Source organism: Hylobates moloch, unplaced genomic scaffold (assembly GCF_009828535.3).
Source record: "Hylobates moloch isolate HMO894 unplaced genomic scaffold, HMol_V3 SCAFFOLD_1, whole genome shotgun sequence".
NCBI lineage: Eukaryota > Metazoa > Chordata > Mammalia > Primates > Hylobatidae > Hylobates > Hylobates moloch.
The window spans coordinates 1,394,087-1,410,860 of record NW_026652276.1 but is presented as its reverse complement, the minus strand read 5'-3'; the positions used below and the strand labels follow the sequence as shown (position 1 = coordinate 1,410,860).

The following is a 16,774-nucleotide window of genomic DNA, read 5'->3' as shown; positions in this document are numbered from 1 at the left end:
GATGCAAGTGGGGGAATGGAAAGAGAAAGATTGTCTCTTAGAAGAAAACTCTATATTAGATTAACCTTTGATTCCTAAGTGACCACATAGTCACCCATGGTATGGAGCTGTCCGCAACGCCCCTCCTCAGCATGGAGCAGCCAGAAAGATCCACAACCTGATTCCCCATGGTTGAGGAACTGATAAATAAAAATGGGGGGATTGAAACGAGCCCAGTAATCTTACAGAGAATTGTTTCCAGATAAACATAAAAATTGACTCTTCTGGTCTTAAAGTTTGAAACTTGTTTTATCTGAGTTCCTTCCTCAGGAAAGACCTTCAGGCCTCTCAAAAAGCATCAAAGAGCTGAAACTCCTCTCAAAAAGTATCAAAGAACTGAAACTCACCAGACCATGGCATTCAATGTGACTCCAGGCCCTTTGTTCACCATGACTGCTTCCTCACCCCTCCCAAGTTCCTGCTTTCTCACACATTATTACATTTCTTCCTTGGCAATACTCATTGTCTCAGTGATTGGCTTTCTGTGCAGGAAGCAGAAAGACCTAGAGCGAACCCCTGGTGTTTCAGTAACAGCCACTCATATTGGCTCAGAATAAACCTCTTTAAAATATTTTGCAGTTTGTTTTTTTCTGTTGACACCATTAATATGGCATTCTCACAAGGGCAAAATTCTAGGCCAAAATAGATCAGCCACAGTTTGTTGAAGGAGAGAGACATTTATTACAAAGGCCATGGCAATATTTTGGGGGTGATGGAACTGTTTTTATATCCTGACTACAGTAGTAGTTACACAACCCTGTAATTGTCAAAAATTTCAGAACTATATATTAAAATGGGTGAATTTTACTGTAAATTATACTGTAATAAAAGGGGGAAAGGCATCTGTATTTGAAAGACTAGGCATGTTCTCCATTTAAAAAGGCACATTTCAAACATGTGTACAGTGATCCAGTTTACATATTTAAAAATAAACACGTGCATTTCTTAAATCTAAAGGATATATAACAATTTGCTAGTATCCCTCTGGGAAATAAAATGCAAGGAGGCTTTTATTTTCTGTCTATACCCTTATTATTGGTACCATTTTAATCATTAAAAGTAAAAAAGCTACTTGTAGTTAAACAAACTTCCCCAGGACCTAAATATCTTTTTGTCCAGTGGCTTAGACACACACAGCCACTTTGACCCCAGCTGAACACATGGCAGCCCCCTCACCTGGAAAAGCCGTGTCTTCATGTACATGGTGCCGTAGCCTTCTCGGTGGCTGAGGTAAAATGTGCCCGTGAAACTGGAGCCATCTGGCCACATGTAGGTACCCAGGCCATGGCAGTGGTCCCGGTAAAACTGCCCATGGTATGACTGTGAGATGGAGAAGTTGGTGAGAAATTGCTGCTCTTCCAGAACCTGACGGGATGCCCTTGAGGCCGAGCCACCATGCCTGGTTGGCAATGAATGGGGACCACTCGGGGCTGTGGCAGAACTCACGGATGCCTGGCATGCAACTATAAGAGTTGGCAACTGAAGCACCCAGAGGAGTTACCAGGCAGTCAGCCTGACAGCCAGGCTCCCTCTCTGTCTTCTCCTCAGGTGGGAGACTGTGGGGAGGCTTAAAACTGCCTAGACATCCTGAGTCAGGAGAGCACGGACTTGCCTTCTCCCTGGTGACCTTGACCTTAGGTTTGGAGAGTCCTGTCCCCACTCAGGAGTCCCAGGCTGCTGAGCTCCCTGCCAGGTTCACAGGTGACAGGCTGGCCCTGGGAGGTTGGCTGTGGGCCCCGGTAGGCACAGGGGAAGACTCTGATTTATAACTCTTCAGCACTGGTTGGACACGAGCTCCACAAACAACAGGAGTGTGTCAGAGCCTGCCCCTCTACCAAGGCCCCCAGAGGGAAAAAGAATGTGACATTTGGCCGGGTGTGGTGGCTCACATCTGTAATCCCAGCACTTTGGGAGGCTGAGGCAGGCGGATCATCTAAGGTCAGGAGTTCAAGACCAGCCTGACCAACATGGTGAAACCCCGTCTCTACTAAAAATACAAAAATTAGCTGGGTGTGGTGGTGCATGCCTGTAATTCCAGCTACTCAGGAGGCTGAGGCAGGAGAATCGCTAGAACCCTGGAGGCAGAGGTTGCAGTGAGCCGAGATCGTGCCATTGCACTCCAGCCTGGGCAACAAGAATGAAATTCCATCTCAAAAAAAAAAAAGAATGTGATATTCATGACAAGGGCTTCCAGCCAGGAGACCCTCATGCTGAGTGCCAGGCACCATCTTTTTCTCAGCAACAGGATGGGCCTGCAGTGCTCACACAGCCATCCATGCTCACAGTCCACCCAAACCTGACTCCGACGTGAAGGGCATGGCAGTTTTCACAGCTTAGTGTCCCTTCCCTTTCTTCTGACAACGGATGTCCTCCCCTACAGAGAGGATTCCCCAAGGGACCCAGCCCCAGTGCCTGGGCCAGGCCTGGCCAACCAGAGGACGCCTTACCCCTGCCCCACCCTTGATGCATTTAACCACTTCATGCATCCCCAAGTCAGACCAGCATCCTAATGGGGCCTTTCTCTTTCCCAGGGGTGTGTGATGCCACCCCCAGGGGCTGGGCAGATGGAACAAGGTCAGTCTTAGAAGCCCCTCGTGGAGATGGAGAGAGAGAGGGCCTAGTTAGATCAGAATCCTGGATCCAGCCAGGCCTGAGGCTACCTCACCCCTGGACTTTCCATGGCAAGCGCCAACAGAGGCCTTTCCAGTTTCAGCTGCATTGAATGTGGGCTCAGGACCCAGCCTGGGGGTGCAAAACTTGTTCTCATTTTGTCTTTTAGAACATTCGCTGCCTTCTGCTTAAGCCTAGACACAGGCAATTTCACCAAGGTAAATATACGAGTTGCTATGGTAATTCATAATTTTAAAACGTTCGCCCAGAAAAAGAACTTATCTTCTTATGTCACAGCTTCCCAAACCTCATCCTGGGACAAACCGTAGGTGTGATTTTGGAAGTTGGGAAAGATGCTTTTCTCTGGACATTTCTCAAAGAGGAAAAACTTTAGCCTAGCATCCTTCTTGTTGATGGGCCTAAAAGTTCCTGTCCCATTACTCTTAGGAGAAAGGCCAGCCACCAGAGGCCCTAGGGGAGGAGGCGGAGAAAGTGTGGAAGCAGTTACCTCGCCTGTGGGCCAAGAGAATTTGCCATATCCAAGCTTCATGTTCAACCCAAACTCCCCCTGGTACACGCAACCATCCTGCCACTCCTGCACACCCTGGACGAGCTGGATGTAGGCCTCCCTCAGGTCCTGCGCCCTCAGCGGGCCCTCAGATTCCTCCTCTTCCTTCTCAGGGGCTGCTGAAACATCCCTAAAAGGACAGGAGCAGAAGGAGGGAAGAGTGAGATGGCTGCAGTGCCTCCAGTGACTGCTGAGCACAACCCCCAAGCACAACCCAGCATCTCATTTCATCCTACAGCCCCAGGGCAGGTGCTGCTGCATCCCCACTCCATAGGAGAGAAAACCGAGGCACAGAGGGTGCAGCGATTGCCGAAGGCCACACAGGAAGTGGAATGCACAATAAGGCTGCCAACGGATAGAAGAGATGCTGCCAGGCCCTAGAAGCAGGACCAGTCAGCCTGTCCAGCCCGGGCCTGCTGGCAGCATCTCCTGAGATCGATGGCCCTCTGTCCCACTCCAGCCGCCTGCAGGATGTGGGTGCCCACAGCAGGGTACTCATTCAAGGGCCAGCAGTGCCAGCCCCAAGCTGGACAGAAAGCAGACTGCCCATACATGTGGACCCATGAAAGGTCGGAATGCAGCTCGAGAGGCAGCCAGCTCATACTAGGATGGACAGATGGATAGGTGGATGGATGGATGCAGGGCTGGGGAGTATGCTGCAACAGGGGGGAGCACAAACCAGGGTAGATTTGCCGTAACTGATAAGGCGTCCACAGACAGATGGGGCGTCAGACCCCCACAGACGGACGGGGCATCTCAGACCACCACAGACGGACGGGGCGTCTTAGACCACCACAGACGGACGGGGCGTCTTAGACCACAAAAGGCGTGGCGCCTCAGACCTCCACAGATGGATGGGGTGTCTCAGACCCCTACAGAAAGACAGGGCATCCCAGACCAACACAGATGGATGGGGTGCCTCAGACCATGAAAGATGGACGGGGCATCTCAGTTCCCCCCCAGACGGACGGAGCATCTGAGACCCCCACAGATGGATGGGGCATCTCAAAGGGCCTTATGTTCTCAGCTGTGCAGGGCGGCCGTCCCTGGCCAAGGTGCCGGCAGTGTCCCTGCCTAGGGAGGGTCCTCTTCCTGGCCTGTGGAGCCGCCTTCTCATTGGCTCCCCACATGGCAGTGAGAGAGGATGGGGGAACTCTGGGCTCTTCCGCTTCTCATAGGTACACTCATCCCATCATGGGCTCCATCTTCACCACCCCATCTAAACCCAGGCACCTCCCAAAGCCCATTGTTGGGAAAAGGGCTTGTGGGAAAAGGGCTTGTGGGGTGCCTGTATAAACAGGCCATGAAAATATGGGACAATAAGTTGTGGAACGCCACAAGCGGCCTCTGAGGAGGAAAGCCTCCTAATTGCCATCATGTTCCCATGCCCAGAGTGAGATCCACTCTCTTCTCTGTAAACACTGTGTTCAAGGAGAAAGACTCTCCTTTGAAGCACTGGAATGTGGACAGACGTGCAGGCTCCTACTTAAGCCCGCTCCCACTAGCTACTCTCCGATAAGTTAAAGATATGCTGTTTGAGCACAAAGGAGATTCATTTAAACCGCTATTGCTATAGATTACACCTATGACACACTGCCACCCTTTCACTGTTTCGCCCTGAACATCTGCTTCTCAGATCTAAGTGTACTCAATAAATAGTGTGGAGACCAGAGCTCTGAGCCTTTTGTAGCCTCCTTTTGCAACTGGCCCCCTGGCTCCCCACCTTTCAACTCTTAACCCGTCTCTTCTCAATCCTTTGTCCCCACCAGACTTTGGGTACTCTACCAAAGACTTTGGGTGGTGTTGAGGCTGGTCCCCAACACCCATCACATAGGGCCAGGGCTGGGACTGAGTTTTGGAGGCCCACAAACAGGGACAAGCACGATGGGGTGACAGGGGGACCTTGTGAGATGCTGCAGTGAGACTCCAGGGCAGCCCCTGGCTCAAAGCAGCCCTTGCTGTGAACAACAGAGCTGTGAAGATGGAGACAACTTGGGAACCCCATCTCGTGAGGGAAATGCTCCCTCCCTCCACTAGGCGGCGACACGGGTGGCAGAGTGTGCAGGCAGGAAGGGACATGAGAAGGTTCCAATTATCATCTATTGTCGTTTTCCTCAGTGGTTGCTGATGCAGTGTTGAGGCTTTCAGATTTCTCCAGAAACTAGTTTCTCAGGGAGTAACACAGTTCAGCGATTTTTACTGCTTGCCTTAAGGAGAATCCCGGCTAACCCTGGGCCCCAGGTCAGGGTCGGACCTCCCTGCTGGAGGGTCCCCCGCACCTTGTGGCGAAGACAGCATAGTTCTTCAGGGACCCCGGCTCCTCGGCAGCAGGGGTCTCGCCGCCCTTCCCCTCTAGCGGGCGTTGGGGGCTGCCAGCCCCAGAGACTTCGTCTTCTAAGCTAAAGGAGGTTTGGTCCCCTTCCATGCCTGTGGTCTTCCAACCTGCAAGCGACGTCAGGACCACACATTTGCCCCTAGGGCTCCCGCCGGGAACTAGGAGGGCGCCCGAGGCCCCGCCCATGGCCCCTGAGCCTCAGAGAACCCAAGCCCCTCCCTGAACCGCGCCGGAGCCTGGGCCGCCACCCACCGGCCCCGGACCACCATCCCTGGGAGTCCTCAAGGAGACCTGTCGGAACCAGGGGTAAACTTCACCCGCGTCCCCAGGTGTCCCTGTCCCTTCGTGGGCGGGAATCACAGCAAGGGCGGTCGCGGCCACATGGCCGGGCCAGGCCCGCATCCACTATCGCCCAGGAAGCGCCGCTAACAGCGGGTCTCAGCCATGGGCCTCTGAAGCCAGCGCTCGAGGATGGGCTCGGGAGACGCCGCGCCCACCTAACCCCACACCCCCAGCCCCTCGGCCCCTCCCTGGTGTGGGGACCGCGAGCCTGGCCCCCCCCCCCCGCGCCGCCCCATGGAGCTCCGGGATCCCGCTAGCCCCGGCTCCCAGAGCCCCTGTCGCGAGACCGCACCAAGCAAGGCTCGAAGAGCTCGCGCCGGACAGCACGGAGACCGACGGGACTGCAGCCACCGCGGACGCCCGCGCTCCCGCCCCGACTGCTCGCCAGCCCTGGGCCTCGGGCGAGCGTCGCGTTTCCCTGGAGACAGCCCCGCCCCATGCCCGCTGCCACTCTGCGGCTCCGCCAATCCCCGCGCCAGGACGCACCCGGCCCCGCCTCCGGGCGTGCCCGCCCTCTGTGACTTCAGCGGCTTGGGGCCGACACCCCGCGGGCCTCGGTGCCAGCCTCCCGCTTACCCGGTCAGCCCCTGGGCCGAGTACCCCTGGGAGAGAAAGCGCTAAATTCCCCCAACACTCCCGTGATGGGGGCACGGGGAGCGCCGTGAGACACCTGAGGAAACTGAGGCCCAAGCGTTAATTAACTTGCCCTGATCACCTAGCACGTGCAGCCACGGCTTGCTCAAGCCCTGCCTGATTCCAACCCCGGGCTTTGTTCACTCAGTAAATGTGGAAGGCGCAAGGGGAACTCGAGGCCTGCGGAGGGAACGAGATGAGGGAGGCCGCAGGGTTCACCGCAGAGAAGAGGGATTGGCTGTCTTGGACCGAGGGTCTCGGGGAAGGACTGCAGGAGAGAGGATTCCTGATGGGGCTTCACAGGATGCGCAGGAGCTCTCCAGGCTACAGAGCGCATTTCAGAAACTGGACTGGGATGTACAGAGGCACCATGGTGGGAAACAGCTGGCCCTTCCTGCAAAGAGGGGAGAGGGTCTTGGAGGTGCAGGGCTTGCGTTTCTCAACCCAGACTGCCTCTGAGAACAGGGCAGGGGGTGTGAAGAGCCGATGCCCTGGCCCTCCCCACTGGCTAGCTTTCCGGGGACTAAGGCTGGGCCAGGATTCTGGGGTTCTAGGGGCACTGCCTCCACACTCCAGTGCCTGCCTCTTGAGTTCACTTCTCTCTAAAAATCTCATTTTATACCACGACTCAGTACAAACCACTCAGAAAAATGTTTCATTAAAAGTTCACCATACTACATGCATGCACTCTAATATTTTCATGTAGTCTATTATTTCTCTAAAAACTAAAATGCTGATCATGACCCACAGAATTGATTTCACAACCCACATTAGTTGTGAATTACAACTTGCTAAGGAGTCAGAACCAACATGTAGAAACCGTCTGTTCTTAGCAAGCACATTCTGGTTACACTGGGGGACTAGCACCAAGTCCAGGAGACAGAGGCTGGCCCAGACTAAGTGTGGCAATGAGATGCAGAGACACTTAGGATGTATTGGTTCCCAATCCATTACCTCAGTGGGGGGGGAGCATGATGGTTCAAGTAGCAGGCTTTGGAGCAGAAAACCCACCTCAACCATCCTCCAACCATAAAGGGTGATGATTCATGAAATAGTCCAGGAGGAGGAGGGACTTCAGGTTTTGTTTGATTCATTTCAGTGGTCCAACAGTGGCATCAAGGACCTCCGCTCTCCCATCTCTGCTTTCATCCAAGGCTGGCTTCCCCTTATGGCCATGAGAGAACAGAGGAGCCTTCCAAAGTGCTCTCTCCTTCACGGGTTATTAGACACCAAGCTCATTCCCAGAGCAGTCACGGGAGTGTGGCCTTCACTTTTGGCCAGGGACAGGGCCAACTCCTAGAAGGTGGAGGGAGACAGTGCCCCAACCTAATCAATGGCTCCCATGAACGCCGGGGGAAAAACAGGGAATTCCATTCCTCCATCCTAGAAAAGTTGGAGTCCTTCCTTAGGGTGGAGAAAGTGGGAAACAGATGCTGGTTAAGACCTCCACGGAGGTGATGTCTGGAGCTGCAACCAGTGAAGCCCTGGCTGCAGACATATTTGAGTCTTTAGCTCAAGAGTGAACCCCGCGCTGCAATAAAGATCTGACAGTTACCAATGCTAGATGGCTGATGGACAAAGCAATAACGATAACCCAGAGAGAGACTGTATACAACTGAAACTTCAATTGCTAAATGTCTGCAGGGCTGAGACAGTTGCTTTTCACTGTATCCACTGCCTGAAAATTACCAGACGTCAGAAAAATTGAAGGGGTCTTAAATGGCAATTTCATGGACATTAAGTGATATTAAATTTTTTAAAGTTACAATGCTGACTCCAATAAATTACTTAGAAACAGCAAAAGGAATAGTGTGGTCTATGAAGAAGTGATGAAAATAGAAATCAGTTTTATTTTATGAGCCATGTGTTATAACACATAGAAAAAAATGCACCAATTACAAAACGGGTCACAAAAAGGAATAAACGTAAAGCCGACGACGCAGTCACTAGGGAAAGGCGGAAGACACGGGAACCACACAGCCCGCCGTCCACGTGCACCGGGCAGCCACGGGGCCCTAGCCGAACCACGGGGACGCGAAGTGGGCAGGCCCGGCCAAGCCACGCCTCCGCGCCAGGCGCCGCAGTAGAGCGGGCAGGGCGCTGCGCGCAAGCGCCACAGGGGAAAGCCAATGCCACAGGCCGCCGGGGTAGGGAGGACGGCGCCCGGGGACAGAGAACAGGGGACGCAGAGCGGTCCAAGGACCCGGCGCCCTGGTGAGGCCCAAGCCTCCCGCCATGCCCCGGCCCCAACGAGGCCCAAGCCCCCTGCCCCGGCCCAAGCCCCGGCCTGGTCCACCTCGAAGGCCTCTAGGACCCGGGGGCGCCCGGCGGCCCGCCCGGCTCCCACAAACAGACTCCTGGGAGGGCGCCTGAGCCCCCAAAATAATCCTCAGGGCCCAAAAACAGACTCTTCGGCGGGCGCCATGGGACCGGCAGAAGCTGGGCGCAGCGGGGCCGCCTCGCCCGTACCTCCGCCATTCGTGCGCGTCGCGCCCTCGCTCTTCCTCGGGAGCGCGCGAGCTGCGGGCGCGGAGGAGCAGCTGGCGCGCGCGGGAGTCACGCTGTGCGTCAACGTCTCCCGCCAGCAGCCCGGCCCGCGCGCGCCCGGCGTGGCAGAGCTGCGCGTGCCCGTGTTCGACGACCCGGCTGAGGACCTGCTGGCGCACCTGGAGCCCACGTGCGCCGCCATGGAGGCCGCGGTGCGCGCCGGCGGCGCCTGCCTAGTCTACTGCAAGAACGGCCGCAGCCGCTCAGCCGCCGTCTGCACCGCCTACCTCATGCGGCATCGCGGCCTCAGCTTGGCGCAGGCCTTCCAGGTGGGCGGGCCTTTAGGGGGCCGGTGTTTCGAGAGGGGCGTGTCTTCCGGGGACGGGTTTTCCGGGCGGGGCCGGCTTCGGGATTGGGAGAGGTACTTCCGGGAGGGGCGGGTCTCGCTCGTAAGGGCGGGCTTAGGGAAGTAGAGATGCACTTCCGGGTTGGGCGGGGCCCACTCAGAGCTGGGCCCGCTTTGGCTCTTTCTGGCTATTAGCGCGGCTTGGGGTTATTCAATGCACTTGTTTGCAGATGGTGAAGAGCGCTCGCCCAGTAGCAGAACCGAATCCGGGCTTCTGGTCTCAGCTCCAGAAGTATGAGGAGGCCCTCCAGGCCCAGTCCTGCCTGCAGGGAGAGCCCCCAGCCTTAGGGTTGGGCCCTGAGGCTTGAAGCGTGAAGGCCTGCTGCCTAGAGGAAGGCTGTTCCTGCACGGATACAGAAGGCTGGTCTTTACCCTTCTTCCTCACTGTCACATCGAGTTTTCCTTTTTGTGTGTGTGTGTGAAACATAGTGCTTTTAATTTTATATTTCTGGCTGAGCTGATGCACAAATTATCTTACAGACACAAAAAGAAATACATTTGGTAAAACATTGAAGACGAATTAAGAAAAAGCAAATGGGGTCCTCCATCATTTATACTCCAGAATCTTGAGTGTTTGGGGATGCCGGCGCATTCTACCAGTCTCAGCGAAGGACATGAGTACAGACTACAGTAATCAGAATGAGTCATAGGTGAAATCAGGAAAAGCAACTCTTCTTGTGTTTATTTTTAGTAGTGTCATAAGAACGGACTAGTTCTTCCTGCGTGACTACAGATGCTTCTGTTTGAGAAAATGCATACCCACGTGGGACATTTAGATCAAGAAAGCTGTTAATGAAGACATTGTTGAAGGGCAACTTGGGTGATTGGGGAATTATTCTCTTCACCAGCCCCTCTGCAACACAGCTGGAGCTCTCCCACAGGAGTTCAGACAATTACGGACATCGTCTTTCTTTCCTTTCCTTTCTCTTTTCTTCTTTCTTTTCTTTCTTTCGTTTGTTTGAGACAGAGTCTATGTTGCCCAGGCTGGAGTGCAGTGGCGCAATCCCGGCTCACTGCAACCTCCGCCTCCCTGGTTCAAGTGATTCTCCTGCCTCAGCCTCCTGAGTAGCTGGGACTACAGGTGTGTGCCACCACACGCGGCTAATTTTTTGCATTTTTAGTAGAGATGGGGGGTTTCACCATGTTAGCCAGGATGGTCTCAAACTCCTGACCTTGTGATCCACCCACCTCAGCCTCCCAAAGTGCTGCGATTACAGGCGTGAGCCACCATGCCCAGCCTCCTTTTTCTATTACTAGAGAACTCCAGGACATTAAGAATTTCAAAAGCGAATTTTTCACCCATAGCTTCTATGGTGACAAAGTATAGCGTTCCTGTAGTGAAAACAAAGTCAAGTTTTTTTGCTCCTTTCACTAAAGCTGTTTCATCTGGGGGGGGAAGCCTGGTAGATTATATTATTTCCAGGGATAACAGTGTGGCACACAGATAACAGGGTAAGAAATTGCTCTATATAGTTTTCCGTGGGATGGCCATTCTCAATGTTCTCCAATAAACTGGGGTCATTAAAATATCAGGGCTCGGATGAAAGAAGGTGTTGCACCATAAATGACACCTGCAGTGGTATTTCTTAAATGTCTTAATATTGCAAGTGAGGGTTCCCATTTTATCAGAAAATAGAAATTTTACCTGCCCAAGTTCTTCACTGAGATTGAATGTGCTGGCCATGGTGTGGACACTATTGATAATGCACATCTTGATCCCAGTTTATAAATGGGCATGAATATATTTCACAATTTCCATAGTGACCAGCAGACTAATGGGGATGAGGTTCTGTTATAAGATGATGAACACCAGTATGTCAAACACAATGCTGTGAGCTGGAATCCTCTTTCAGGTACCAAATGTCACCATACTTTTTATTCCATAGCACGACTCCCACGCAGCTCACTACGGACATGACCAGAGCAGCAGGAACCAAAGGGAGACCCGCCCATTGTCACTTTCTTAACCTCTGATCTCGAGGTGATTTGACAGAATTCTACAGGAATTTGGTTTCAAAGCCAGTGTAAACAACTATGCCAGTGATCCACTGAGCATTTCTTTTTTTTTTTTTCTTGAGACGGAGTCTCACTCTGGCGCCCAGGCTGGAGTGGGTGCCATCTTGGCTCACTGCAAGCTCCACCTCCCGGCTTCCTGCCATTCTCCTGCTTCATCCTGCAAACTCCACCTCCCAGCTTCATGCCATTATCCTTCAGCCTCCTGAGTAGCTGGGACTACAGGCGCCCGCCACCACGCCTGGCTAATTTCTTTGTATTTTTGGTAGAGACGGGGTTTCATTGTGTTAGCCAGGATGGTCTCAATCTCCTGACCTCGTGATCCGCCTGCCTCGGCCTCCCAAAGCGCTGGGATTACAGGCGTGAGCCACCTCGCCCGGCCAATCCACTGAGCATTTCTAAGCTGTGTACCTCTTAACAAGACCCGGTCAGGCCCAATTGGAACAGGGCTTTTACCACTTAGGCGGAAGCTCAGCTGTTGAAATGACGATCAGGTGCTTCACGGTCTATTTTTCCAGATAGGCCTAACAGCTGGTTTTCTGTTTGCATTTCAGCTGTTTCTGGCAAAGCCTGCCATGTCTTACATTTGTCTGTACATCCAGATTAGATATTGCTATATAAACACATCGACTGAGGCTCACTGGAACACATCAGGACTGTGTCTGCAAGAAGGAGCTCCCCGTTCGAGGCCTTCACAGTGTCACCCACATTCACCTCTTTCCACTTAATCGTGTGCCATGAATCCTGTCATAACAGTTTTGTGTTCCTTAACTATTTTGTCTGCCATGTCATTTATGATTTATAACCTCTTTAATGCCTGAAATCATAAGAATAATCATCAAAGGCAAGACGGTTGTATATTTTCCCGTTGGAGACACGTCTGGAATTTGCTGCAATAAAGTAATAAGCAAGAAGAAAGCATTGGCAGCTTTGGTAAACTGCAGATTGAAAAATCCAGGGAGAAATGAGCACACGCTGTACTTGGCTGTACATATAATTGTTGACTATGGGTTGCAGAAATTTCTCTCAAGCATCATCACCACTTTTGCTCAGTGATCAGTAGTAATAACAGCAATCAAAACTGAAACTGCTCCAGATGCCTCTAGGAAGTATGGTTTTCCATCCTTCCTACTGCTTTCTTCACAAGAGAATCCACCTCAGCGGCAGGCTGAAGGGCCCAGTCTGCAGTCCTGCCACCAGTGCCCTCTGAGCTCCATGGTTCCACTGCACCATGGCCGCCCACTGCATTCACCTCCACACTGAGTTTTCATTTTTTCCAGTTAAGCCCCATCTTCCTGAAACGCAGCTCAAGAGGGTCTCTGTCCCCTCTTGATGGTGGGGCAAGGGTCTGTGCATCAGACCACACAGACCCCTGCACCACCATCTGCTCCATCCTCTCCCTCTGGTCAGCTCAGCTTATTAAACAAGCTTTGGTCAGGAAAATCTAAACCACTTAAGGAACTGGGTAGAAAGAAACAATGCAGGGAGAAGGCAGCTGGGGAGCCAAGTACAGGAGATGAGACATAGGGGAGTCACAGGGACCTGCCACCCAGATCCCCACTGCCTGATGTCCTGGGTCTGGAGGACACCTGGAGCTGCCAGCAGAGCCTCCTGCCCACCAGCTGCTGAAGCCACAATGCATCTCCTTCCTCCCACCTCCCGGACCTCTCACTGGTCTCATCTGGACACCGAACACGGGAAGCCCCTCCTGTGACAGGCAGGGGAGAAGGAGGCTGTGCTGACAGACGGCCCGGTGAGGGAACCCGGGAGGCCTCCAGCATCTGCACCCCTCTCCTACTTTGACCTCTGTGTTTCACCAACATTGCACCCCAACCTGAAGTCACATAGCTACTGTCAAGCCAACGAGGTGCTGCCTCTCCCGCCGTGTGAGGGTGGAGCCCCATAAGCCACCACTGGAGGCATCTGAGCATGTTGATTCCTTCTCTAGTTCAGACACAACCTCTCCTGGACATCCTGTGGCCTAAAGACTACCCTAGAATCAACATTCCTTAAATAAGAGTGGGGGAAGAAAAGGAAAATGTGTGTAATACATGTGAATCACAACGTAGTCATTGGTTAATATATACAACTACGTGTATTTACATTCTGTATGCGGCAATGAGTAAAATACTGTGGTTGGCGCTTATCTGCCTTTTCCAATACTCGTTCCATGTTCTACCCTCAGCCAGTGCCTAAGCTGCTTATGGCCTTCACCTGGTGGTGTGACTTGATCCTTCATTTTTAAGGCCCCAGGCCCTGCATGGCTGCCCACACAGGTGCCGTGGCCTCCGCTACCTGTACTGCACCACCATAGAGAAGTAGGAGGCACCACTCTTCCTGGCCCCCAAGCCTCACAAAGCCCCATGCCCAACCTGCCAGAGCCAGCCCTGTGTCGTCTCATGCTTCCATGGCTGGGCTGTGTCTGAGCCACCCTCCCAGTGAGACCCGGTTGTGTTCCTAAGCAAAAGCATCCCACCTGGGGACCGAACATCTCTGATGCAGCAGAGCCCAAAGTTGGGGGGATGGGAAGCACGGGTTTTGTCAGCCAAGCGTGGGGGTGGGTGGTAGTGAGAAGGGCCATCTCCCTCCCCACACCTTGTGTACCTGGGCCTCAAGCATAGGCCACACCTTGTTGGTCGCTGCCCCTCTATGCCCTGTGTCACCAGTCAGCACCACCCATCGCTGTGGACCTCAGCCCCCATCACAAGCTGGTGCCCAGGGCAGCCCCCATCTCTGTGGAGGGCTTAACTGCCGCTGGCCTCTCTAGATGAGCTCCTCATGACTCATGCAACCTTTTCATCAGCCCGGAAGGAAGCAGCCGCGGGTCTCCACTAGCGGGTGAGGAACAGTGGCTTGGAGAGGAGGGAGGACCTGGGCCTGCGGTTCCCCCCGCGGCTCAGCCCTGCTCACAGCACCCTGATGAAAACCTCGGCTGCCCTTGCGTCAGGGCAGGGCACACCCTTTACCTGCTGACCTGGCCCTGGTGACAAGGGGACAAGGGCAGCAGGGTCCCGGCCAGGTTGAAGGACACCTGTGGGTCACATCAGACCTTTTTAGCCCACCAGCTCCATCTGAGAACTGGTAGCTCCTTGGTCCTCTGTCCGGGGAGGAAGCGGCCCCGTCTTAACACTGCTTCTTCCTGGAAGCTTTGCTGCCCTCCCCAGCCCGCTAGAACCCTCCATGCCCACACCCACCTCCTAGTGGGTGAAGCCAGGAACCCCTCCCTCGGGTGCATCAGGGGAAGGCTGGGGTGAAGATGCCGCGCAGCCACTTCACTGCGCTGATCACCAAAAAGCTGGAGTATTAAAACTTCTGTGGGAGAAAGCCAGGGCTGACAGTCGCGACGTTCAGGCTTCTCTGCCAGGGTTAGAGAAGTCAGAGGTGCCTGCCCAGGTCTGGATGCGGCGTAGCCTCCCGCCGCCAGGGGAGGTCAGGCAGGCGGGGGCGGGGCCTCCTCGGGCGGGGCGGGGCCGGCGCGAGAGGCACCCGCGGCTCAGTTGCAGACCCCGCCCCCTGGGCTCAGCGGCGCCTCCCGCACCACGGGGTGCAGTAGGGCAGCTCCTCACATACGTGCGCGGTGGGAGGCGCTCCCCTGGACCCCCGGGGAGGAGGTGCCACAGCAACTCTCGACTCCTGTGTGCAGAACTGGCCGTGGAGAAGTGCCCAGGGCGAGACCCCAACCTCTGCTCCCTGAGTCCAATGCGGGGCTCTGGGTGGCAAGACCCCAAGCTCCCTGTGGTGACTTGCCCCCCGGACGGCCAGGCCCAGCTAGTGTGGCACCGCGTGTGCAGAACTGAGGTTCTTCCAGCCAGGAACATGGCCCAGTGGGCTCTGGAGAGCCCCGTAGAACTAGGGGTGCCATCGAAAACAGTCTGCCCTTGGCACTGCAGGGCCCCACCGGGCAGGGCGCTGGGGGCAGTGAGGAAGGTCCCATCTCCGTTGTCTTCCCTGTCAGCTTTGGATGCAAGGCTGATCCACACCTCTGAGTGACTGCGTAAGCCTAGGGGTTCCTGGTGAGTTTGGGATGGGTGCCCCAAGATCATGGCCGTGTCCCTAAAGAGGGCACATGGGGACCTGAGGTCCTATGGGAAAACTGAAATGATGCCTCAGTGCTCTGTCCCGCAAACGTGAACACACACTCTCCTTCTCAGACTTCCTTCCTGTCCCACGGAAGGAGGGTAGACACAGAAGGTTACACAACGGGGAGACTGAGTCCAGACACAGGAAACACTACTCAGGGCTGACGCTGAGTCAAGTGCGGTACCCAAATCCAGCCCTGCACGGCCACACCTCAATGGAGCAGAAGAGAGAGGTGTCCTGGGTTCCTGGATAGTTCCCCAGCCCCAGAAGCCCCGTCCCTAGGAATTTGAATTCTTACTTGATGACAACAGCGACATCATGGTGGCCCCTGTTATTCCACAGCCTCAAAATTCACCCGCTGTGAGCTCACTAGCAGCTTCTGCCAGGCAAGCAGCCCTTCCCTCGGGGCTCAGGCTCCTGGACAGGCTCAGCCTTGCGCAGCCTTCGCCAGGTCCACAGAGAATGGCGTTGGGAAGTGTGGACCTGGCGGATGGGGGTGGGGACAGGCAGGCCAGGCCCTCGTTCGTACCCCAGCACAGGGCTCCTAAATGAGAGGTCTCCAGCACTGCCCAGAGGAACTTCTGCGATTGTGGAAATGATTCCTGCCTGCTTTGTCCATTAGCCACTCCTCTCAGCAAGACACACACACTCACTCACTCCACCTGCCACGAAGGAACTGAACTTCTAACTGTATTTAATTCGCATCTAAATGGCCACACGTGGTTGGTGGGTGCTGTAGTTGACAGCGCTGCGTGAAGTCTCCGGAGCTCCTCGCACCGCAGGGCCCACAGCACAGACCACACCGGTAGACTTGGGGGAGTGGCAGGGGTGCCAGGAGAATCCTGCCCTGCCCGTAGCCCCGGATGGAAGGATGACATTGAGTTCGCGACGCTGCGCTCCTCGGGAACACGAACCACACCGGTAAGCAGCCTGCCCCGGTGGCCCCAAGGTTCCCCGGTCCCTTCAGCGGCTGCCCCAGGGGCCTGGCCGGCAGTGTCTGGGAGGGAGCAACGATCCCGCCTCCTGGGATCTCCCGGGCGCCGCCCGGAGAGGGAGCGAGGGGCTGGGGGTGCTGCTCAGCCGCTCCGCGCGCCTCGGCTCCCAACACAGCGCCCCGGCCCCGCGCCGCGCTCGATTCCCCGGCTCCCCGCGCCCCTGGCTCCCGGCCCTCCCCGCCCGGCGCCCCGGCCCCGCGCCCCGGCCCCGCGCACAGCGCCCCCGGCGGCGGCCGAGCGGAGCCCGAGCGGGGCGGCGCACGGCG

At 55.0% G+C, this 16,774-nt stretch overlaps 1 protein-coding gene across 13 annotated transcripts in view; it reads right to left on the bottom strand.

Annotated features, from left to right (window-relative positions):
- The window catches only part of ANKMY1 (ankyrin repeat and MYND domain containing 1), a 109,062-nt gene that overhangs the window by 87,717 nt on the left and 4,571 nt on the right, over positions 1 to 16,774 (bottom strand). For 6 of the 13 annotated variants that reach the window (XM_032761956.2, XM_032761936.2, XM_032761946.2 and 3 more), the window contains exons 1-4: positions 8,997 to 9,625; positions 5,497 to 5,659; positions 3,158 to 3,347; positions 1,216 to 1,359 (exon numbers count right to left, since the gene is read on the bottom strand). In XM_032761956.2, coding sequence (XP_032617847.1) covers positions 1,216 to 1,359; positions 3,158 to 3,347; positions 5,497 to 5,659; positions 8,997 to 9,216 — 717 coding nt within the window. In that variant the 5' untranslated portion in view covers positions 9,217 to 9,625. Of the gene's footprint in view, positions 1 to 1,215; positions 1,360 to 3,157; positions 3,348 to 5,496; positions 5,660 to 5,869; positions 5,888 to 6,186; positions 6,293 to 8,996; positions 9,626 to 16,774 lie in introns of those variants that run through there. The other 7 variants (XM_058436711.1, XM_032761992.2, XM_058436702.1 and 4 more) reach the window with 6 other exon arrangements.